Source organism: Vulpes vulpes, chromosome 3 (genome assembly GCF_048418805.1).
Source record: "Vulpes vulpes isolate BD-2025 chromosome 3, VulVul3, whole genome shotgun sequence".
Classification (NCBI taxonomy): Eukaryota; Metazoa; Chordata; class Mammalia; order Carnivora; family Canidae; genus Vulpes; species Vulpes vulpes.
In genome coordinates, this window is record NC_132782.1 from 68861845 (window position 1) to 68886319 (window position 24475).

Sequence of the window (24475 nt, forward strand, 5' to 3'; positions counted from 1 at the left end):
GGAAAAGAAACAGGTCTTCATGGCTACTTTTTGCTTAAAATGGAGATTTTAATCAACTCAGTGTATCAGATTCAACTAATAGTTTTTCCCCCCAAAGAGAATATGTTAGTCTGTTTAAGCATCTTTGTCATAAATTGCATGCAACCTTCTTTTATCCCAAAGTATCATTTTAAACCATATTCCTGCATCCTTGCCCTTGGCAAGTCTTGGGGGATGTAGCCTGGCTTGTTCACTGTGATCTCGCTGGCATCTGGAATAGTGTCTAGCACACAGTAGGTGCTCAAGCAAAGCATAGGGCTCAGAGTGTGGACTCTGGAGCTCAGTGGCCCAGGTTAGACTCCCTGCTCCAACGCTTACAGGCAACATGGCCAAGACTGGGCCAATCGCACCTCTGTGTCTCCTTCACCCTGGGGTCCAGCTTATAGGTTGGTGGCCACACGGGGAGCGTCCCTATGCAGAGGGCTTGGCCGATGTCTGGCACACAGGCATATAATTAGTATTTTCTTGCTACTTCTAGCCTATGGATTATAAGCCCTATTCAAGTTCTGTGTAGAAAGAGCAAGCTGCTGCCAGTCCTCACCACGCCTAAAGCTGGAGGGGAGAGGCTACCTCTCTTCCAACAACCTCCACTGCCTTGCACAAAAACAAAACCAAACAAAACACTCTGTATGCACAATCATAAGCTGGTGCTTATAGGAATTTTATCACTGGAGTTTCCTGTGAATAAAACCAGTGTCACAATTAAAATGAGAGCAATCCATTGAGTCCTCTGGGTGTCCTCTCAAAGCTCTCATCTGACCACACTACTTACATCTAACTCTCATCGTTCTGCTAAGGAGGCAATTCAAGCTTCTAGAAGGAGATTACTTGCCTTAGATTTATTGTATCTAAATTACACAACAGCCACCCCATTGGCAGAGTCGGCAGCCCTTCCCTGACAGTCACCGGGTGGGAACACAGAGTCTAAATCATCCTGTCACCCCAGTGGTGAAATTTACACTTCATCTGGTCCCATTAGTGTGAGTTGGGATGGTTGAGAAAAATCTATGCTAAGCACTTTTGTACTTTTGTAACATTAATTTAAAAGAAAACAGAGAGCTTTCTACTCAATGGAATAAGAAAATTATTTTGTCATTCTTCTGAATTGCTACATTATACTAATTATGAACAAGTGACTGATGCTCCGAGCTATTCAGTAGCTAGAATTTTCACGCACTGTCTTCAGACATGACCTTATCCATTCCTATTGCTTCAAGCTGAGCCAAGGTCTCTTTTCCTGACCCAAATCTTTCTCTTCAATTTCAAAAACAGATTTCCAACTACCAGACCACCTACACGCAACTGGAATACAGCATATTCAAAACAGTTATGTCGGTTCCTCTTTGGCTCAAAAAAAATTTCTGAAATCCTGAATTCATTTGTTAGGATAAAATTTTCAACGTGATACATCCTATCTTTCAGCTTCATCTCCTGTCTCTCCACCCACAACTCCAGAGAATTTAAATTTCTCACCTTTCAAATGCCTCACTTCTTTCTAGGTTTTCCATATTCAGTGCCTTCTCTTAGGAAGATCCATCTGTCCTTCCTCACCAGGCAATCATCTCCCTATTTTTCAAGCTATACTGACAGCACGTGAGAAACAGATCCCACCTGAGCATAGACAGGACTCTGTGAGTCTAAGACCAGCGATCACTAGACAGAAGTTATGGGGAAAACTGTAGATGTCCAAACACATGAAAGTAGGATGTGAAACAAGGAACCAAACATCCAAGGGGCAGGACAGCCCCAGCTGGACCCAGTTGCTAGTGTGACATGTATTCTCAAATGTTCCTGCACTGGGAAACAGGCTCCACTTCTGAGATAGGCCCCACACTGATGGGCAAATCCAGAGTCCTTCAGCCTGCTGGCTTGCATGCTGACTTTCCAGTGTGGCTCCCTGAATCTTTGGTGGGTTTAGTTTGTGATCTATGTGGCGTCTCAGCCAGCTTTCACTCATGCAGTAGGCAAACCATGAGTCTTAACAAAATTCACTGTTTTTCCATAAGTAGGATCTGAATATTTGAGAGACAGCCTGAACCTAACACCAATGATACATCATTCAACCATGAAGGCCATGGTGAGGGTCCCAATCACACAGCAGGAGACTGAGGACTGGGGATGGGGGTCGGGGTGGGTGGGGGAGGGGGCAACAGGTCGGTGTCTAGAGATGGAGCAGGACCCACCATAGGGCATATGCAGTCTCCTGATTCCTGGGAGGGGAATGTGTCAGAGGAGGCAGGACAAAACTCAGACACTGGAGACAAGACTGAAACACTGCCCAGGACAGAAGATGTCAGGCTTCGTCACTGAAACTAGGCGAGAGGCCAGAGAGCAGCCAGGGTGAGATGAGCTGGCACCGAGCCTACGCCCTCCTGCTCCCTGCATGCTGTGGGCCTGAGGCCAGGAAGGGATCTGAGGAGCCCACAGGGGCAGGTTAAGGACCCACCTTTGAAAGTTAGAGATTCCTGAAGATAAGCTGCCAGGTGAATGACCACAGGTCAGCAATTCAATAAAGACCGAGACAACTGGTTCTTATCCAGTCCATTCAGAAATGAATTAAGGTTGCCCACAAGTATTTTTTAAAAATGCCAACATTGTATAATCAATAAAATTTTCTAAGTGAAAGAAAAAAATATTGTTTAACTCAAAATGCAGCAACTCATTGTGAAGATTGCCTTTAAAGACCCAATTTATCAAGGACAAGTCAAGGCCATTATTTTTCACATTGAACTAGTGTTTTTTTGCTAAGTACACGGTCATACTTTAAAATTAATTAAGTGATCATATCACTGAGGACCTAAATGAAACCCCTGCCCTGATAATTAATCTTAGAGATCACTTTCAATACTAAGGGTGGATTTTTTTTTTTAATTTCAAAATCCCATAAATGTAGTTGAGTACTTAGACAATTAATTATTGGACTTTTTGATTACTGGCACACATACATGAAAATGGAGGCCTCTAAAACCTCCTATCTGTTCTCTAGACTGTGAAAACCAACTTCTATTGGTCTTAACTGAGAGTTTTTTTTTTTTAAGATTTATTTATTTATTTGAGAGAGAGAGAGCAAGAGAGTGCTCAAGTAGGAAGGGCAGAGGCAGCAGGAGAGAGAATCTCAAACTGACCCTGTGCTGAACTCAGAGCCTGACACACAACTCTGTTCCATGACCCTGAGATCATGACCTGAGCCTAAACCAAGTCAGTTGCTTAACCCACTGTGCCATTCAGGTGCCCCCAACTCAGGGCCATTTTAAGGGACTTCTACAGATATAGACAACACTCAGTGTTTCAGCCTCACATGGTACATTAGCTGCACATATGCTTTCTGGTTAAAGAAACAAATTTTCCGGGATCCCTGGGTGGCGCAGCGGTTTAGCACCTGCCTTTGGCCCAGGGCGCGATCCTGGAGTCCTGGGATAGAATCCCACTTCCGGCTCCTGGCCTGGAGCCTGCTTCTCCCTCTGCCTGTGTCTCTGCTTCTCTCTCTCTCTCTCTCTGTGACTATCATAAATAAATTTTAAAAAATTTTTAAAAAAAGAAACAAATTTTCCTTGAGCAAATTCTCCTTTCCTTTCTTTCAAGTTTAATACCTCAAATAAAAGGATCACATATTCCAACAGTTTATACCCAGTTGGAGCACAAGAGTTAGACTAGAAACAGATAACAAGAACCACTCTCCTGGATGTTGTTTTAATCTCAAAATGCTTTAAAAATTTCAAACTGGGTTAAGCTTCTGCAGTCTTCAGAAATCCAAAAAGTGATGATAATTACTCCCTTGGTCAGAAAGTTACCTAATTTGCATCGAATATTACTAAAAGGTGAGACAAAACCAGAAGCTCAGAGTTTCTTTCTTTCCTCTGTGGGGTTAAAACTAACAACAGTGGGGCTGGCTGATGAGAACAATAGCTGGATAGACAGAAGGACAGAGGCCTCTCACTTTCCATCTGTCAGTACATTTGGCAATTACTTGGCATATCCTAAGGTCACCTGATGTAATACAAAGGAAAGAAGTTTTACTTCACATTGATTTTCCTTTGGTCTACATGTGTAATCACCCACAGAATCATAATTTCAGGTATTCCTGATTTAGGGTTTAGTTAGGTGCTCAGTCTTGAATCTTCATAGATGGTTTCATCAGTACAAGTCATGTCTTCAGCTTCTCTGAGGAGATACTTCTTTATGGAATGGGTAAGTCAGATTGAATCAGGTCAGGGCAGCATTTGCCCCTAAGGACATTAGCTTGGAACATCATCCCAATCTTGACACCATGAGAATTGTATGGTTCCTTGATAAGAATCCCTGCAACATCTTTTTGTATGGGCAATTCTATTGAAATACTATAAAATACCCTATTTAAGAAACATCGATGTGGCTATTTCTAGGTTTCAAAGGGAAAGAGAGGTGGAAATTGAAGAAGCCAACCAATAATTTAACACTCTTTCAACCTGGCTGTGAAACTATGCTATTTTTTGAAAGACAAAAATGAAAAGAAATGCTTATGTTGACATCTCTGCACATGACAAACACTGTTTCCCTCCATCCAGAACAGGTTTGTTTGGAGACATTCACACTGTCAATATTTGCACCACTGCAGCAGGCTGTTTACTCAAATCCCAGTTTGCTGCGGGCATCCTGGTGGAAGGAAGTGTGCTGTGCTAATTTGCTATGATGATCTGGGGAGAGCCCACTTCTTCTAATGGGTTCCAGGTGGGAACTACAATATTAATCTATACAGCCTGCTCCCTAAACCTTGGCTATGTCCTCCCACCAGGTCTGGCAAATCCCTGGGAATTTTTCTATCCACATTTCCTCTTCAGAAGGCTTATTTTCGAAGAAATGATGGGGTGTGTTTTCTTCCCGTCCCTCTGCTGTGTAACCACTTCTGGATGAAAGCCTATATATAATATCATTGGTGATGACATTTTGTCATACATTGGAGATCACACTTTCTCCTCTCTAGTCCTTCTGAGTGCCTGCTATCTGCTCTAGAATTTCATTACCTAGGCTAAGGCTTAAATGTCATGCTCAGGAGTGGCTAATCACCATCGCCAGGCAAGCAGCATATCTACAAGTTAGCGAGGAGGTGCTTAGGTAAAGAATGAAAAAGGAAGACGTGCAAAACTAAGGCATCAGCAATCCTGTGAGTAATTTGCCTGCCTGATCAGATGGGGCTCCAAGCCGCTTGCTTGGAAATGGGCTCTCCAAGCCCCCGTTACCATGGCCAACATCATGTTAGACGAAATTGTTATAGAAAGATTTACTCTGAAGACAACATTCCTTCCAAGGGACAAGACACAACAGCCCTGTGGCTATCTGAGTGGAATCTGAGTTTTCCTGGTGCGCAGATTCAATTGGTTAACATAAAAGAATCAAATTATTCCAGATTTTATGGGGCTAAGAACAATTTATTCTTCTGATTTAACAGTGCAGACAATGACTGCGTTGGGCCTGTTGACAGCAATTTCACATATTATTCTAATGCCCACCTGCAATGTGGACATGCGGTGGGTAGAGTTCTAAAATTCTGTCCCTTGCATTCTCAAAGGAATCCCAGACCTCATCCCCATCCTCTGTGTTCAGAGAGGTCCACATCAATCCCGGGGCAGTGGACAGTCCCTTCCTGAGGGACCCCTGAATGTGCCCAGGGGTCCTGGAACCACCGAATGTCAGAGAGGTGGTACTCACTGGGGGAGAGACATGGCCACCTCACTGCCTGTGAGGTGACTGGACCATTCTCCTGCCAGGGTGTGTGTTCCTTCCTCAAGTCAGGCAAAGAACATGTATTGTGGTCACAGTACGAAGAAAGGACGGAGGAGAGAGAGAAGAGGTGGCACACTGTTGATGTCAGCACTTTGCAAATGTTCCACAGAGAAAGGGTCCCCTTGTAGAAGTGGAGATTGGGGGCACTGGGTAGACTTCACTAAAATCTCTTTGGATTTATGACATCATTTCCCACAGACACATTGAGATCCTACCCAGATTTCTTCACAAACAGGAGGCCAGCAGGTCTGGGAACAGGAGCCCTTGTACTTAAACTCTAGTAGCCACCGTGAAACCTTAATGAGATACATCAGCCATGAGCAGCAGCTGGGATTTATATGAACAAATGCAGCAAAGAGAAATGGTTTGTATTTCTTCTGTCCACAGAACTCAGTGCTTTACTACCTGGGGCAACTTTTGATCAGTAGAAATCATGTGAAACAAGCAGGAGAAGACTGAAGACTCAGTGAGGTCTCAGCCCAGAGAAGGCGAAGAGGAGAGTGAGAAAATGGGTCATTCCACAAATACCTGCCCCACAACTGGGGAAACTGGGACATCCACTCATTTGCAGCACAGAATTCCCTATTACTTGGTGGTTGGGGAACTAGGCATGAGCTACTAAAATTATTTGGAAAACATGTTTAAAAACAAAACACATTAAAATACAAGAATGAATGTTTCTGTATTTAGTAAAACCAAACAACTAGTCGTTCTTAAACCATTTAAAGTGGCTTGGCATATATTAGATTGTTTTCCAAAGCACACTTTTCATTTTAATTGGGCCGGATGTAGACTAATACTAAAATACCAATTCTGTTCATTGAGTTCTGGTCACTGAGAAACGTCAAGGGAACAAGAGAAAGCCAGGCGACTCTTGAAATTTGGTTGCAAGATCACATGCAAAGTGGCAAAGTACCATCAGGTGGATTAGTGTCCTGGGGCTACTGTAATAGAACACCACGCTCTGGATGGCTTAAAGCAACAGAAATTTATGGTCTTGCAGCTCAGGAGGCTGGAAGTCTGAAATCAAGGTATCGACAGGGCTGTGCTCCCTTGAGATTCTGGGCAAAATCCTTCCTTGTCTCTTCTTAGGTTCTGGTGGTGGCTGTTGATCATTGGTGTTCCTGGGCTTGTGGCTGCACAGGCTAGTCTCCAACCCTGTTGTCACATGTCCTTCCCCCTGTGTGTCTCTCTCCCTCCTCCTCTTAAAGGGACACCAGGCATATTGGATTAAGAGTCTACCCTATTCCACTCTATTCCAGTATGATTAAATATTCACTACTCACATATGCAAATACCCTATTTCCTTTTTTTTTTTTTTTAAGAGCAATAGGGATTTTTTTATTTTTTATTTTTAAAAAGGCCAGTCAGGGAGAAATTTGTCAGGAAAACACGTTTCATGGGACATCTCATGTTGGTCTCTACATGAAGGCACCACAAAGCTGCCCCCTTCCCTGGGGTCCTTTACCATCCCCCACCCCACCCCCGCATGAGGGCTCAGCATAGTCCTATTTCCAAATAAGCTCACATTCCAAGATATTGGCAGGTTGGGACTTCAACATGTCTTTCTGGGGGAACAGAATCCAACCCATATTACCTTGGGATTTTCCCACACTGCTATAATTCTCTACAAGGATTTTATCATCAAACACAAAATTGATTAGATTTTATCTAATGAAAAAAAAAAAAGATTTTATCTAATGAACACTCAAACTACTTAACATTTCCTTCTAGCCTACAAGAGAGAACCCAAATGGGCACACAGACAGCAAGTTCAGCTCAAGTTTGGATTTCCGACTTCCAGCAAGATGGACAGAATTAGGAATGATTGTTGAAAAATCTTTCCAACCCAGGATCTGCACAATTTTAAGCTTGCTCATGATACCTAAGTAGTTGCAAATCGATTATAAATATTAAGGGAGACAGCTATTAATAACGGCAACAGAAGTGAGTCAGTTGGGTGGCTCAGTGGTTGAATGCCTGCCTTCAGCTGAGGGTGTGATCCCAGGATCCAGGATTGATTCCTACAGCGGGCTCTCTGTGAGGGGCCTGCTTCTCCCTCTGCCTATGTCCCTCTGTCTCTCATTAATAATAAATACATTTAAAGGAAAAGAAGTGTGTCAGTTAATATTTGGTACCCATTGGGAGTCTCTCTAGAGTCTCTCAAGTTTTGTGTACTTCAGTCCAAGGGCTTGTTGGGGCCCATCCTGCACTCAGCAACCTCATCTTCCTCCCTGCGGGGCTAGAGAAGGTACTAGAAGAAATTGTACACAGAGAGATAAGGTCAGGAGTAGGATTTCAGCATGTGCTAAGCCAGCTGCCAACTGTTACTCGTACAGGAAAACTTCTAGAATATAAAGAACATTGTTTCTCTCTGGATGTTCCTACTGGCTCATCTGGGAAGCATTACTGATTTCTGGATTTTAATAATGGTTGGTCACAAGTAACAATAAAGATGCCATGTTCTGTGTTAAAAACATACTTGGGGGATGTCTGGGTAACTCAATTAAATGTCCGTTATTGATTTCGACGCAGGCCATGATCTCAGGGTCATGAGATCACGCCCCACATTGGGCTCCACGCTGACCTGGGAGTCTACTAGAGATATTCTCTCTCTCTCTCTCCCCCTTTGTCCCTCCACCCTGTTCACATGCTCTCTCTTTCCCTCTCTCTCTGAAAATAAATAAGTAAAATCTTTAAAATATATACATATCTAGGGACGCTAAGGTGCTTCAGTTGGTTAAGCATCTGCCTTCGGCTCAGGTCATGATCCCAGTGTCCTGGGATCAAATGCTTCTCCCTCTACATCTTTCCCCTGCTTATGATCTCTCTCTGTCTCAAGCTCTCTCTCCCAAAGAAATAAGTAAAATCTTAAAAAATAAATGTATATACATAGTTGGAAGGAAACAATGGGAAGGTAGGATGGAGCACTGGCTCTATTTTCTCCATGGTACTCCCAGAAAAGCCATGGGAAGGCAGGGTGCTTGGGTTCCATCTGCATCAAGGTGTCTCCTTTCTCCTCCCTGGAGTTATGTGACCCCAATCTCTGGCAGCCTTCAGAACATCACTTGTTCAGTGACCCCTTCCCCTGCTCAGTGGGCAGTCTCAGTGAGATGATTCCCTTCAGTAGCTGGAAACTTCATAAAAGTCAGATTTATGGGGTCTAATTTCTACTGAAAAGACTCAGGATGATGCCTTCTAAAACACAGAAGTCCTTGAAAGTACAATCCCAAGCTCTACCTCCTACCTTCTGATAATCAATAAACAGAATGGATCCCATTCTTTACACTTAGAAGTGACTGAAACCCTGGCCTCTCACATTCCATCTCTGCTTTACTTTTTTTTCTCCAGGTGACATTTCATATACCTGTTTAATTGTATTTCTCTCTAAAATACAAGCTTCTTAAGGGCAAGGAGCCTGTGGTATTCACGGATGAAACTTCTCCATGGAATCTGATCCCTAAATTTCCATTTCTCCCTTCTCAGACACACACACACATAAAATTTTTTTTGAGGGGGGAGAGAGAGAGCAAGCAGGCCTGCCAGTGGGGCTGGGGTTGGGGGGCAGAGGGAGAAGAAGAGAGAGACTCCTAAGCAGGCTCCATGCCCAGCACAGCCCAAAGCAGGCTTGATCTCATGACCCTGAGATCACGGCCTGCACCTGAAATCAAGAGTCAGAAACCCAACTGACTGAGCCACCCAGGCTCCCCATTGCCTGATAAATTTTCCTCATTCTGTACTAGCTTATGCATCTTAAACATTTTCTTTTAAATCAAGTCCCAGATGTTTTGTGTACTAGTTAGCAAATCATACCAGCAGCCACTGAAACAAACAGTAAAACATATCTGTTAGGCTCATGTTGGATAACAGATTTCACATCTGCATCACAAACAATTAAGAACCAATCACGATGATGTCAGCGCCTAATCATAGAGAAAAGTAAGGTACATCTGTTACGGACAGATTCTAGGTCAAGAAAATTATTATTTCATCCAGAATGGCATGACTTGAATATGGTCCAGAAATGTACAGCATTAAGTTGACCTGGGAGCCTGTTACAAATCCCAGCATTCTGCATAATGTATAAACTTGTTGAGTCTCTGTATACCTGAAACTAATGTAACATTGTGTATCAATTATGCTTCAATAAAAAATAATAAAATAAAATTTAAAAACTAAAATAAAATTTGTAATTTGTGATTAGCTCTTTCCCTGTTCTAAACACATATTCCTTTCTGTGTGTGTGTGTGTGTGTATGTGTATAAAATGCCAGATCTCTGTACTAAAAATCAGAATCCAGGTCTTAGTCATTCTCAAGCTGAACAAACACTGGAATAAGATAGTACTGGAGGGACGCCTGGGTGGCTCAGGTGGTGAAGCATCTGCCTTCGGCTCGTCATGATCCCGGGATCCTGGGATCCAGCCCCACCTTGGGCTCCCTGCTCATCGAGGAGCCCGCTTTTCCCTCTGCCCCTCTCCCCCACCTGTGCTTGCTCTCTCATGTTCTCTATCTCTGTCTCTCTCAAATAAATAAATAAATAAATAAATAAAATCTCTTTAAAAAATATCAAATAAAAGAGTACTGTAGAAATAGTAAGAGACTGAAATAAGGGAATGGCTTATGGAAAAACAAAACAGATGGTTAGCAGATGTGGTGGAGGGATCATATCTCCAGGATGGGCCGCCTGATCACGAACAGGAGAGAATAGGGAGCAGAAGCAATCTGTTTGGCAAAGACACATACTCGATTAGAGATGCATTGGCATGGAGACAAAGGAAAAATAAAAGTAACACACTTCATCCTGGAAGGCAGAGTAGAAACCCGGAAACTGAACGGTATTTCCAGGGCAGTAGCATGAAATAGAACCACTGGGGTTAGAGCCTGAGTAACAGCCACACGAGGGGCAGGCGGGGAAGGTGGAGCCAGCTGGGGGGCCTCCCCCGCGACGCAGGGAGGCGGCGATCTGAACCACGGACAGAGGGTGGTCAGCGCAACTCTAACTCTGTCTTTGCAGGGGCAGCTGAGCAGCCGTGTGGATGTGAGACTCAGTCACTTACAGAGTCCAAGCATACATATTATTATTTTATTATTATTATTATTATTTTAATTTTTATTTGAGAGAGAGAGTGAGCATGAGGAGCGTAGGAGCTGAGGGAGAGGGACGAACAGACTCCACGCTGAGCATGGAGTCCAATGCAAGGCTCGATCCCAGGACCCCGAGGTCATGACCTGAGCAGAAATCAAGAGTCAGACGCTTCACCGCAGAGCCACCCAGGTGCCCCCAGGCACATATGTTCCAAAGGAGTGACCATTTGCTGTGTTGCCTCTTGCTCTGAGAAGACCTTCAAAGAAAGAGCTTATAAAACAGCAGCACAGTTGTGGCCCAGCTAATGAGCCTCGCCCTGGCTGGATTTCCAATAAGTGAGAGAAATGGGAGCAGCAGCTAACAGACCCGGGAGGTGTCCGGGAAAGGCCCATCGCCTCAGTGGGGTGGCAGCCGGCAGGGAAAAGCCATTCAAGCTGCAAGAAGCACCATCAACAGCACTATTAGCAAGGTCTATTTCACTTCGATTTTTAGATAATACTGACAAATAAAATACACCAACTTTCAAATGGCCATTGGCAGGTTTTCTCCAACTCCTGTTAATTCAAGTAAAATCAAGGGAGGGAGTAAATAAATGTATCACCAGACCTGGATTCCCAAAGCCAAGAGAGCAAATTGATTTTATTAGCAAGTTAGGAAGCACTCTGCTTCATGTTTGCTGGTTAGGAATGCTACACTCACACTCTACCAGTTGAGGCTTGTAAATTCCCAGATGAAGTCCAGCAGGTGCTGGAATGGGACCAGACGTACCCCAACTATGTGTGTTCAGTATTAGCTTTAGCATCAAAGAAGAGGAATGCCCCATGTTTTGTCTTGATGGAACTCTACTGGAGTTTATTTATATCTTTCTACTCGAAAGACATAAATAAAAGACCACATCAACATGAGCCTTTAGAATTTTCAGTCAAAATCTCTACCTTTGTCATCCCTCCTTGTCAGGAAGTTGCTCAGGTCTTAGCAGGGTAAGTGAAAATAGACTGGCATTTTGGACAATTCTTTCCAGTATTCATATTCCAGTTTTACATTTCAATTCCTTGGAAATAAAGAATAAACCTAAATATTTGATCATAAAGATATATCTTTTAAAAATGAATTTTATTCTAAACAAAAACATAGACAAGAAGGTATTTCCTTCAAAATATATAGATCAGTGCTGTAAGAGATACATGAAAGGGCACCTGGGTGGCTCAGTCAGTGGAGCACATTGGACTCTTGGTTTTGATTCAGGTAGTCCCCTCAAGATCATGGGATCGAGCCCTGCATCAGGCTCCACACTCAGCACAGTTTGCCTGAGATTCTCTCTCCTTCTCCCTCTGCCCCTCTCATCACTCGCAAACTAAATAAATAAAATATTTAGAATAAAAAAAAGAGAGAACAACACATGAAAAGATCCAGAACTTGGTTGAGACATGACATTTGTAATTTACAGAGGTCCTACAATTAGAATTACCCAGCTAGTTTAAACAAACTTAAATACCATCTACGCATCCAGCTGCCAGTGGAACTGTTAAAGCTTCCAATTCCCTGTACATGGTTTGAGGGGGCCTCACTTTAGGACCCCATGTATCCATGGTTGTTTCTGCTGGAAGGGACCTTCACACACTAGAACCTCCTCTTTCTTACAGTTTAACAAACATCCTGCCTAGTGATGCATGGAAACTGCAAGAGAGTTCTCTATACGGCATCTTCCCCAATAATCCCAACCTGTGACTCCAGTTAGCAACATCTTGATGCATGCCAATTTTCAATTTGCCCAGAGTCAGTATATTAAAACAAAAGCAAAACATCAGGCCTGTAGAATAAACAAGTGAACCTCCATAGACATATCTGCTGAAGGGCACATGGTATATGGTTCTCAGAATCAGATCTGCAAACCTAGAGGCAAGACAAGCCAGCCTGGGATGGCTGGCTACCAAGATCTGAGCTAATCCTCTCCTTATCCTGTAGGAGGTGATGGGCTGGGGTGCAGAGGGGAGCAGTAGCTCAGTCTTGATGTCCTATGACACAGACATGGGTAACAAGTTTCTAAAATGATGTACTATTTAAAAAGTCATGGATGTTGGTGGGAATGTGAACTGGTGCAGCCACTCTGGAAAACTGTGTGGACGTTCCTCAAAGAGTTAAAAACAGACCTGCCCTATGACCCAGCAATTGCACTGTTGGGGATTTACCCCAAAGATTGAGATGCAATGAAACATCGGGACACCTGCACCCCGATGTTTCTAGCAGCAATGGCCACAATAGCCAAACTGTGGAAGGAGCATTGGTGTCCATCGAAAGATGAATGGATAAAGAAGATGTGGTTTATGTATACAATGGAATATTCCTCAGCCATTAGAAACAACAAATACCCACCATTTGCTTCAACGTGGATGGAACCGGAGGGTATTATGCTGAGTGAAATAAGTCAATCAGAGAAGGACAAACAGTGTATGTTCTCATTCATTTGGGGAATATAAATAATAGTGAAAGGGAATATAAAGGAAGGGAAAAGAAATGTTGGGAAATATCAGGAAGGGAGACAGAACATAAAGACTCCTAACTCTGGGAAATGAACTAGGGGTGGTGGAAGGGGAGGAAGGCGGGTGTTGGAGGGGAATGGGTGACGGGCACTAAGGCGGACACTTGACGGGATGAGCACTGGGTGTTTTTCTGTATGTTGGTAAATTGAACACCAATAAAAATTAATTAAAAAAAAAAGTCATGGATGTTGACCATAATTTCATCTCAAATCTGTAATTTACCCAAATTGGTCTGTTTTGACTGGTTTAGATTCTGCAAAAGCTTATTGTTTGTAATAAAAATCTGCAAATATTTTATTCATGTGGGTAACTTTTCAAAAGTAGTAGAGGGGTGCCTGGGTGGCTCAGTCGGTTAAGCATCTGTCTTTGGTTCAGGTCATTATCCCAGGGGCCTTGAGCCTTGTGTCTGGCTCCCTGCTCAGTGAGAAGCCTGCTTCTCTCTCTCTCCTCTCTCTCTCTCTCTCTCTCTCTCTCTCTCTCTCTCTCTCTCTTCTCTCTCTCTCTTCTCTCTCCCCATGCTAATGCATGCTCTCTCTCTCTCTCTGTCTCAAATAAATAAATATATAAAGTGGTAGAACAACTTTCTCATTGCTATGGACTGAATACGTGTGTGCTCCCAACATTCATGCTAAAGCCCTAATCTTCAAAGCTATGATATTTGGAGATGGGGCCTTTGGGATTTCATTAGGTCATGAGGGTAGAGCCTTCATGAATGGGATTAGTGCTCTTTTAAAGAGACATAAGGAGGGGAGGCACCTGGGTGGCTCAGTTGGTTGAGTGGCCAACTCTTGGTTTCAGCTCAGGTCATAATCTCAGGGTCATAAGATGGAGCCCTGGGTTGGGCTCCATGCTCAGTGGGGAGCCTGCTTGAAGATTTCTCTCTCTCCTTCTACCTCTCCCCTGTTCACATTCACTCTCTAAAATAAATAAATCTTTAAAAAAACTAAAAGAGACACAAGAGAGATGATCTCTGTTTCCATCCTATGAGGGCACAGCAAGGAGATGGACATCTAGGGACAAGGAAGAGGACTCTCACCAGGAAACAAGCTGGCTAGCACCTTGATACTGAACTTCCAGCGACTACAATGGTGAGAAATAGATTTGTCTTTTAAACCACTCTTCCTGACCCACCCCCAGTCTATAGTATTTTGTTACTGTAACCTGAACTGACTGAGACACAAGTCAAAATTAAAGTACCTGGAGAGTGCCAATAGAAATCCTCAATAGCTCAGTACAAATCATTATAAACACAAGGAAACAGAGGTCACCTTCTTACAGCTTTGGTTGTGGAAGAGTCGGAATTCCTAGGCTGAGGCTTCAGGCTTCACCGCCCAGACCCTCCACGGCCTGATCAGGATGACCTCATCTCCCCTTCACCATCCCCACTCTGCTTACTGATAGACACTCAATGGCCTCCTGGAATTCCAAGAGGACTCTCTTCTCTGTGACACCAACCAAAACATTTATGGAAAACCAACCAACCAACCAACCAACCAACCAACCAACCAACCATCAATCTAGGGAAACCTTTGGAAAGATCCAGTTCACTCATTCCTCAATCTACCACATGCCTGGCACCCTGTAGGCATCAAGAATAAAAATGGCAGAAAACAAGCCATGATTCCTTCTTATGCTCTAGTGAACAGGATGCACACTGCTATGGTAATTCTCTGTCTTCTCTTAAAACACAATAAACTTGACCTCCCAGTCCCTCTGGCTCCCGTCAATCCTCTTTGAAGCCTTGCTCATCATGGAATTTCCACCTCAATTCCTCCCCACTCCTCCCTCAGACTGACTTTTAGAGGCACCGATGGCCTCCTTTGGCAATCCCAAGGTCACATCTTTGTCCTTACCTTACCTGACACCATGGTGCCACCGCCCATAGCTGACTACTCCTGCACCTTTGCTGTTTCCCTCCTCCTACAAGGCCAGGTCTTCCTCCTTAGATGGCTCTCAGCTTAAGTGTAACCTCCTGGGGGAGGCCAACCCTCACCAGCCAAGTACAGGAGCCTCCCTGGCTCTTGTGAGCCCGTGGCTCTATTCACATCCTCCACATGAGCCTGTTACACCTGTCTGTCATTTCCCACAGAAGCTGGTTGATATGTGTTGTCCTCAGGAGAGGAGGATGTTGCCTGTCTGCTCACCGTCTGACCATCATTGCTTATATGAACCACAGAATAGTAAATATTCAATAAATCTTGGTGACTTCATGAATCAAACCAACTGATAGGTATATAGGAAATTATAAACATCTACAGCAATGGAAATTGTGTTCTGTGAGAAACTGGCCATTACACAGGGTGCTGGGCAGACGATGTAGAGGTGGGGGCGGGCTCCAGGGTGAGGGAGCTCTGTGTGGGAGGACCCGAAGGCAAGGAATAGGTGGACAAGTGTACGAACTGGGACAGGGTCACTGAGGCTGGCCTCAGGCACCCTTCGCTGTCTGTGCCACAAACCAAGACAGGACCTGCCTCCAATATGCTAGGGACATTGGAAAACAGACATTCTAGCTGTCACTGATAATTTGATAGACAGTGTTGCCTATGTTTTCCTTAAAACAACTTGTTGTTTGAGCCTCCAAACATATTCCTCAAAATGCTTGTAGCTAAATCCCACAACAGGAATATCCTGTTTTGAACCAAATGAAAATCACGATGACAATCCCAGGATAGTATCGCACCCAACAACATCCTCTAACAGATACCATTGTCTTTAATTATCCAACTGAAAATGGTTTCACTAAGAAAAGACTTATTTTATGAGTTGTGCAGGAATAATAGTTAAGAAATCAGGTGTTGTCTTCTCAACTAAAATTAGGAGAAGGTAAGACAAAAAGAGAGTGAAACCAAGTTTCCTGTGAGAAGCACAGAGGATGATGAGGACCAGGCTGCTCTGTGGGTTTTGCTGGGTGAGGAGAGAACACAGACTCACAGCTTGTCACCAAATCTGCAAATTTAGAATTTACAACATGAAAGGAAAACATGGCAGAAAACTCGGTGGAAGCAACTCCTACCTGTGGCCAGATAGATGACGTGATAGAGCGTGTCTCTACCCTGCACCACATCGACGACCATGTGGGAGAAGCGGCTGTCTTCCATGAAGGAGGGGACCAAGGTCACCGGCTGCACCACCTCGTGCATCAGAATGAACTTCTGAGCATCCTGCAGGTTCCTCTCTGTCAGGTTCACGTACAGGCCCTCCTCCAACGTGCCGCACTGCAAGGGAAGGCAGGCCGTGACTGGGACCCCCACGGGCCAGCTGGACCCCCACAGCTGCTCCCCCCCCCAAACTCTGGCCAGAGGGCACCCTGGAATCAGGATCTTTTCCGTTTGCCCCCAAGTCCCCGTCCTCAGTGTCCCCTCCCATTCTAGATTTGAGGTCATCACATTCGAGGAGTCTTTAAACTCCATCATAAGTGGATGATTAGATGCTAAAAATAAAGTGGAAGTCAGTGCTGACTTTAACTCAGACACATGTGCATACAACTCCTCATCACCTGGTGAGTCACATGGGAGCTGTCCAGCCACGTGCCCACTATTACATCTAGCTGATAAATCGGTGCCCAAGTTGAAAAGGCAGCAATCGAGAACATCGCAGAGATCTATTACTTTCCCTATTAGAATGGCGGGTCTCTAAGCAAGATATGGATTCCATGGAGACAGAATTAGGCCATTTTCATCTGTAAATTATGTAATATTATTCCAGTATTTTCCACCTGGGTACAAAACACTGCTGGCCTCACTGCTTTGTGCTCATTCTCCAAGCCAGGATGAGGGAGGAAGGGAGATGGGGAAAGATGAGGGTAAAAGAACACAGGAAGAAGAAAAGGAAAGAGATGTTCAGACAGGGTGCTGTCATGTGAAGATGAGTCTGGTAATAACCAGGGGGGGGGGGGGGGGAACATCAGGCCTGGCAATTGCTGAGAAGTGAATCCTGCGTTGTGGTGTGGAGAGGTGGGCAGGTTAAGTGCTGTGTAGAATGAGTTTTGGCAAGGATGAGGTAGAAAGAGGGGTGGGAAAAGAGAGAAAAGCTTTTCTGGGGCAGAGCACATAATCAGAAAATCCTCATCAACCTTTCTCATCACTTTCTTAAGCTTAAATCCCGGTGCCAACAAAGGCTGATCCTTAGCAGCACTTCCCATGAGCAAGTTTGATGGAAATGCATCTCCCTGCCGGTACCACCGGAGACTGTTGTTTGTAACACGTCATCTCTAATACTTGGTTTTGTAACAAGTGAGAGGTGCAAAACTGTAAGATGGAAATGGCTTTTTTTTTTTAAATAGATGATATTTATGTAGCACCTGATAAAGTGCCCTACATGCCGTAAAATGATATGCTGGTTGTAAAATCAGAGACTATCAGAGAGGAATGGATTCTAAGTCTTGTCCAGTGTAGAGTCGATGTCACACATCCCTGAAAGGGCAGCCCATCTGCCAGGGGACGACACCACTTGGGGTCAGGTGAACGGTCAGCTCTGCTGCCCAGGGAGCCACGCAAACTCAGGTAAGTCACTGCCTCTTCACCTGTGTCTATAAAGAAGCTAGAAAAACACTCCTCTCACTCTGCGGGGTGGTTGTGAAGCCAACTGAGATCATCAGTGGAAGGCATTTGTAAATTAATTGAAAGTGCTTGTAAATGCCAAGAACAAAACAGTGTGCCTGGCACAGAGAAGCCATTCGCCCAGTGGTCTATTTGTCTTGTAGCAGGACAGCAATTCTATGGTCCACTGAGCTGCAGTGGCCAGGGGAAATGCGTGAATAAATAAAGGATAGAATCCATGGGTGAATACACAAGCAGCTGCTAGTAGGGCGGGGGGCAGTGCTAGGAGGTTTCACACTATCATCCTAGGCATCAGTAGCACTTAAAGGACAGGCATGTTGCCTGTTAACAAATGTGTTACAAAACGACAGCTCTCCCCAGGCTTGGTCTGAGGTCTACCCAGGTGAGCTCTAGTTCTGAGACTGTGTTTGGCAGTTTTCTCTTCCCAAAGTCAATGGCAGTGCTGAAGCACAGGTGGCACTCAGCTATCTACCTGTTGGGTGAAATTTTACACTTAGGCTTTGTGTTGTTGGCACAGTGTCTTTTTAAAAAATTGGCATCACGAAAACCAGGAGTCATAACACAAAACTGAGGACCTTGTGCTGCTCCTGAAGAACTGGGAGGTCTGCGAGACCTGGGAGGCCTTGGTGGGCTAGAGCTGGGTGGTAGGACTCTGATCTGCCTTTGTCCTTTTGACCCTGGTCCCCATATCTTAAGTCATCAACCAAAACTGCCATTGTGATATTATGATTTGTACAAAATACATATTTGGTCTTTGTCATCCTTCTGACACAGAGCTCCTTAAACCATGGAAATTTTCTGGGTGCTATGAGGAGTCAAGGTGCCCTTTGTCATGTCAATGAGGTGACCCTTGGGCCACAGCCCCCAGGTAACCTAAGGGGGGGGGCAGTTGATAGGAGATCCAATTGCTTGATTAGAAGGCAGGAACTTTCAATCCACTGCTGATCGCCAGCGAAGGGAGAGAGGCTGGAGGTTACATTCAATCACCGACGGCCAATGATTTAGTCAATCATGCCTTGTAATGAGCCTCCATAAAACCCCGAAACGCACAGGATTCAGACAGTTTCCAGGTTGGTAAACAGGTGGAGATTTGGGGGGAGTGGTGCTCAGAGTGGGCGTGGAGTAGCTCCATACCTTTCTCTAGACCTTGTGTTGCACGTCTCCTCCAGCTAGCTGTTCTAGAGTTAAGTCCTTTTAAAATATACCAGTAATCTAGTAATTAAAATGTTTCTCTGAGTTCTGTGAGCCCCACTATTGTTACCGGGGCCCTCATTAATTGAACCCAAGGGAGAGGTCATTGAAATTTTCCATGGAGAATCAATGGGCCGGAAGCACAGGTGGGGTCCTGGACTTAAGATCAGCATCTGAAGTGGCGAGGGGGTGGGGAGGAGTCGGACTGATCCTTGTACCTGTGACAGCTGATGTTCTCTCCTGGCAAACGGTGTCAGAATTGAGTTGAATTGTAGGACACGAGCTGGTGTTGGAAAACCCCCCACATTGGAACTGGGTAACATCTTTGGCCAAGAACGAATTCAGAACTTTCCTCTATGACATCTTGGTTTACTTTGCCTGCCTATGATAAATATCTCACCCAAGGATTCTTTTTCAAATATTCTGAAAGCTATAGAGATTTACAGTATGTATTGATTGGCTCGTAAGTAACCCACCTCGCTCTCTAATGGGCAGCAAATTCTCTAGCTGTGTCTGATACGCTGGGTTCCCATGGTGTCTCTGTGACACCTTGGGGACTCTGTGCAAGACGGAAACAATACAAAGAGTCACTGTCTTCGAGTGTGTTACAAACCACAATGGCTGTCGTGCTAACGCTTCTGAAAGTAATAAGGGTAATCATTCTACTAATTTTTTTAATGCAATAATACTTGCATTTTTGTTTGTTTCAGGGACAGTAGACCCATCCTCATTCCAGCTTGCCGGAGCTTTGTGCAAGTCCACAATCATCCAGCCTCAGGCTTAGAATCCCTGATCTTTTTTTTTTTTAATTTTTATTTATTTATGATAGTCACACAGTGAGAGAAAGAGAGGCAGAGACACAGGCAGAGGGAGAAGCAAGCTCCATGCACCGGGAGCCCGACGTGGGATTCGATCCCAGGTCTCCAGGATCGCGCCCTGGGCCAAAGGCAGGCGCTAAACCACTGCACCACCCAGGGATCCCAGAATCCCTGATCTTATTGACCCTCTTCCTCCTATCTTGCTGCAAACATGCACTGTGTATTGAAGGGTCCTGATGACACTGCCAACCCCTTCATTTGGTCCAGCAACGGCTTCCTCACCTGCCTGACCACCTTTAAGGGTCTGTTTTCCATTTTGGCTCCATCATTTCTGATTGGTGGTTATCAAAACTACTGCACAGAAAATTCTGGAGTCTGCCCACTGGACCTAGATGGTGTTTTCTGTTACTGACCAACTCATTTTTTCCTTGTGAAGCTCAGGGCTGGGATGACTTTGGGGACTGCAGGCTCTAACAAGGTAGGCTTTCACAGCACTGCCTACAGTGGTTTCTAGATGGCAACTGATAAAAATACTAAATATCTTTCATTGTTTTGTTGTTTTCAATTGAGATTTCTGTATTAAATCTTGAAAAAAGATGCACTGTTCTTAATCCATTCTCCTTCCTCAACCTGAATCATATTTCTACTCCTCTAACTTATTTGCTAGTTCTAGTTCTAAGAGCTGCATAAAATTCCAAATGTCAGTAGGCAAACAAGAATAAAAAAAAAAAAAAAGACTTCTCACTGCTGGTTGCTGCAAACATAAGACCATTTATATCTGACTAGTGAGGGGATCCTTGGTTCAAAATGTATTCCCACCCTGTGCCAGCTAGACAGTCTCATGAAATGTCAGTAAGGATGCCTATGCCAACACGGTTATCAAATATGGTAAACCAAAAGAAAATCTTTGGTACATATTTATACCAGAGATTATATAAGGAATCATCATCATCTATAATTTTAGTTCCCTGTGAATCTTAAATTCTCCCCAAACAAGTTAAGGCCAGCTAAGCAAGCTTCCTGCCTGGAATGCACGCCGCATCTCTGCAAGCTTCATTTGTTATATGGCACAGAGCTACTCCCATCTCATCAACGTGAGTAAGCCCTTCAGTGTGACACTGGCATTATAAAACCAGACGCCTGTGGCCTTAGGAAATGAGGGATTTTGCTGTGTGCTACAAATATATTCAGACAAAGAGGCTAAAAGTTATCCACTGCCTGGAGGTGGTAAGGCACCATGGGTTTATTAAGTCACCGTTCATTGTGAAGATGTTTGCAATAGAAACATCAAGGTATTAAAAGTACCCTATAAATATAGTGAGCATCTTTGTTAATTTTTTTTAACCTTCAGGATTTTACAAAGAATTTTCATTTTTTTAAATAATAAATTTATTTTTTATTGGTGTTCAATTTGCCAACATACAGAATAACACCAGTGCTCATCCCATCAAGTGCCCCCCTCAGGGCCCGTCACCCATTCACCCCCACCCCCGCCCTCCTCCCCTTCCACCACCCCCAGTTTGTTTCCCCAGGTTAGGAGTCTTTATGTTCTGTCTCCCTTTCTGATATTTCCCACACATTTCTTCTCCTTTCCTTATATTCCCTTTCACTATTATTTATATTCCCCAAATGAATGAGAACATACAGTTTGTCCTTCTCTGATTGACTTATTTCACTCAGCATAATACCCTCCAGCTCCATCCACGTTGAAGCAAATGGTGGGTATTTGTCATTTCTAATGGCTGAGGAATATTCCATTGTATACATAAACCACATCTTCTTTATCCATTCATCTTTCGATGGACACCGAGGCTCCTTCCACAGTTTGGCTATTGTGGACATTGCTGCTAGAAACATCGGGGTGCAGGTGTCCCGGCATTTCATTGCATCTGTATCTTTGGGGTAAATCCCCAACAAAGAATTTTCTTAAAGGGAATGATCTATTTCACCTTCAGGATTTCACAAAGGGCCTTCCTAAACAGTTATGTTGCGCCCCAGCATTGGGGGCAGAGGGGAATTCAATGCAAAGAGCAGAGGGGCAAAGGATCAGTGTTCAGTTAGTAATGACATAAGCTGTCTATGCCATGACGAGCTGGAGCTACTGCAGGTTCAGTTCCACTAAACTGTTAGCTCACCTCACCTGTAATAGGAATTTGTCTAGTACTGAACCTTCTTAGTAGCAGGGCTGGCATAATACATATAAACCTGATCACTTGATTTCCCAACTTCTGACGTGCGGAGGATGATGCCCACCTTACAGAGCTGGGGAGACGAACGGTAACAAGCATATAATAAAGCATTAACACCATGTGTGACACCCAGAAGGCACACAGTAAATGGTCCCTGAAAGTCATCTTGTTCAAATATATTCTACAGTTAGCAAGGCACATTAATCAATATTATCAAAGTTTATCCCTAAAATAATCCTGTGCCTCTGTGTTCCCACCTTCCTTATCTGATCAGTGAGAATGAGAGATGGAGGGTGCTAACTGAATGTTCCAGTAAACCAGCAAATGGTAAAGAGCATGTAAAAACCACCCATTTGCTGCTAATTCCATGCTCTTAAATAAAAATAAAAATTTAAGTTAAAAAAAAAAAAAAGAAACCTCTTTCAAAATGACAAAAGCTGAATGGCTCCGGCTTAGTCTAAGTAAAGTATAAAATAATTGAATTTTTTCTTATTTCCAGTTTTCTTAGAAGGTACAATGTGTTGAGATGATAAACCAACCAGAGCTCGGAAGCCTGGCTACAGGAGACGGTTCTAGCACTGACTCTTGCTAACGAATGGTCTTTTAGATGGAAGATGTTGGGGCTTTGCAGCTGGGGACCGAGTCTGAGATCTCAGCTCAGCTGCTAAGCAGACAGTGTCCTCAGCCTGATGATCGGCACTGAGGCTTGGCGCCCCTCTGTCCAAGGGAGAATTCATTACCGATCACGGTATCGTGGCCAGCGTGCATCATGACAAGCACTTGGCTACACCCGTGCTGAGGATGATGGCGATCTTATGAGCATTCTTGTCAGAAGGGAGGCCCTCAAGGCAAGCCCGCTGTTGTGGCCTGAATGTGTGTCTCCTCCCAAAATGCAGAGGTTGCAGCCCCAACCCCCCGGCGTGACAGTCTTAGGAGATGGAGCCTCTAAGGATAATTAAGGCTAAATGGGGTCACAGGTGTGGGGTCCTGATCCCACAGGATTAGTATCTCTCCCCACTCACTGAGGAACGACCACATGAGGACACAGGGCGAGGGTGGTCACATTTAAGCGAGGGAAGAGAGCTCTCCAGAAACTGAATCAATCTGAGAGTTCATCTAGGACTTCCAGCCTCCAGAACTGTGACAAAACACAGGTCTGTTATTCAAGTCACCTGGTCAGGGGCATTTTGTTACAGCAGCCCATGCAGACTAATACACCGGCTGCCGACCAAATGTGAGAAAAGTAATAACTTCTTTGGGTCTCAGCTTCTTCTGAAATTGGGAGAGGAAAGTACATGACATACAGAGCCCCTTATAGCTCAAACATCCTGTAATTTTGTGATTCATAAGCAAATGGCCACCATCTGCTCTGCCCACTCCCGCCCCCCCCACCCCGCCCCAGGCTGTACCATCACATCCTGCTCACCCCGATGGGAAATCTTGCCACATTCACCAATTAGTGCTCTAGTTCTGTTGATGTGTCTCCACTGCTCTGTGCCCTGGGCTCTATTCACTACAGTGTCATTCATTAGGGATCAGAGCTTCTGGGGACACAGAGTCCACCACCATTAGCACTAATTGAAGCTTGGACTCCCAGCCTGCTGCTTTATGCTGGCCTTTCTCAGTGCAGCCTCGGGTGTTCCAGCCAACAAAAAGCTCCTTTACGGCCCAGGCACCTCGGCTAACAAAAGGCCTCGGCCCCTTTCCATGAGCCAAGCTGAGTGGGGGCCTGTCCGTGACGGCTGAGGGGCTCCCAGCTGCACTGTGCACACTCGAGTGTGTGTGTGGGGGTTCAACTGTGCCAGGCCATCTACACGGGGTTCCGCTTCCTTGGGGAAGGAGTGGCCCTGGGCCCCCAGAAATTACCTGGAAGTTGGGGTTGGGGTTGGGATACGGCAGCCAGGCAGAGCGTGAATTCTCCTGGTACTTGAAGGGTCCGTTGAAGGCCTGGGAGATGGCGCTCAGGTTGAAGACACACACGGCTGAGGCAGCGATGCTGTTCCTGGGGGGCCGAGGAAGAGATGGGGGAGGCGCGGTCAGAGAGCCCCACAAGGACGCTGTGCAGCATAGGCGCCTGCCGGGCGACCTCCAGACCACTGGCTGGCTCCTCAGCACCGTGAGGAGGAAGTTGAGGACATGACTGGGCATCTCCATGGTTTCTTCGTGGAAAACAAACCCTTTGGTGTAGAAGCGAGACTATTTAGCAGTTATGACACTTCTAATCCTGCCAGATGGGATTAATCCACTCAGCCACAAGGAGAGTGACAAAGGACTGTGAAGAGTTGCATGTTA

General features: G+C 44.7%; 1 protein-coding gene across 5 annotated transcripts in view; it reads right to left on the reverse strand.

Moving 5' to 3' along the window:
• The window catches only part of SEMA5A (semaphorin 5A), a 472307-nt gene that overhangs the window by 118920 nt on the left and 328912 nt on the right, over window positions 1-24475 (reverse strand). For all 5 annotated transcript variants that reach the window (XM_026017648.2, XM_072752696.1, XM_072752695.1 and 2 more), the window contains 2 exons: window positions 24050-24185; window positions 16440-16641 (listed from right to left, as the gene is read on the reverse strand). In XM_026017648.2, the coding sequence (XP_025873433.1) occupies window positions 16440-16641; window positions 24050-24185 (338 nt within the window). The remainder of the gene's footprint in view (window positions 1-16439; window positions 16642-24049; window positions 24186-24475) is intronic.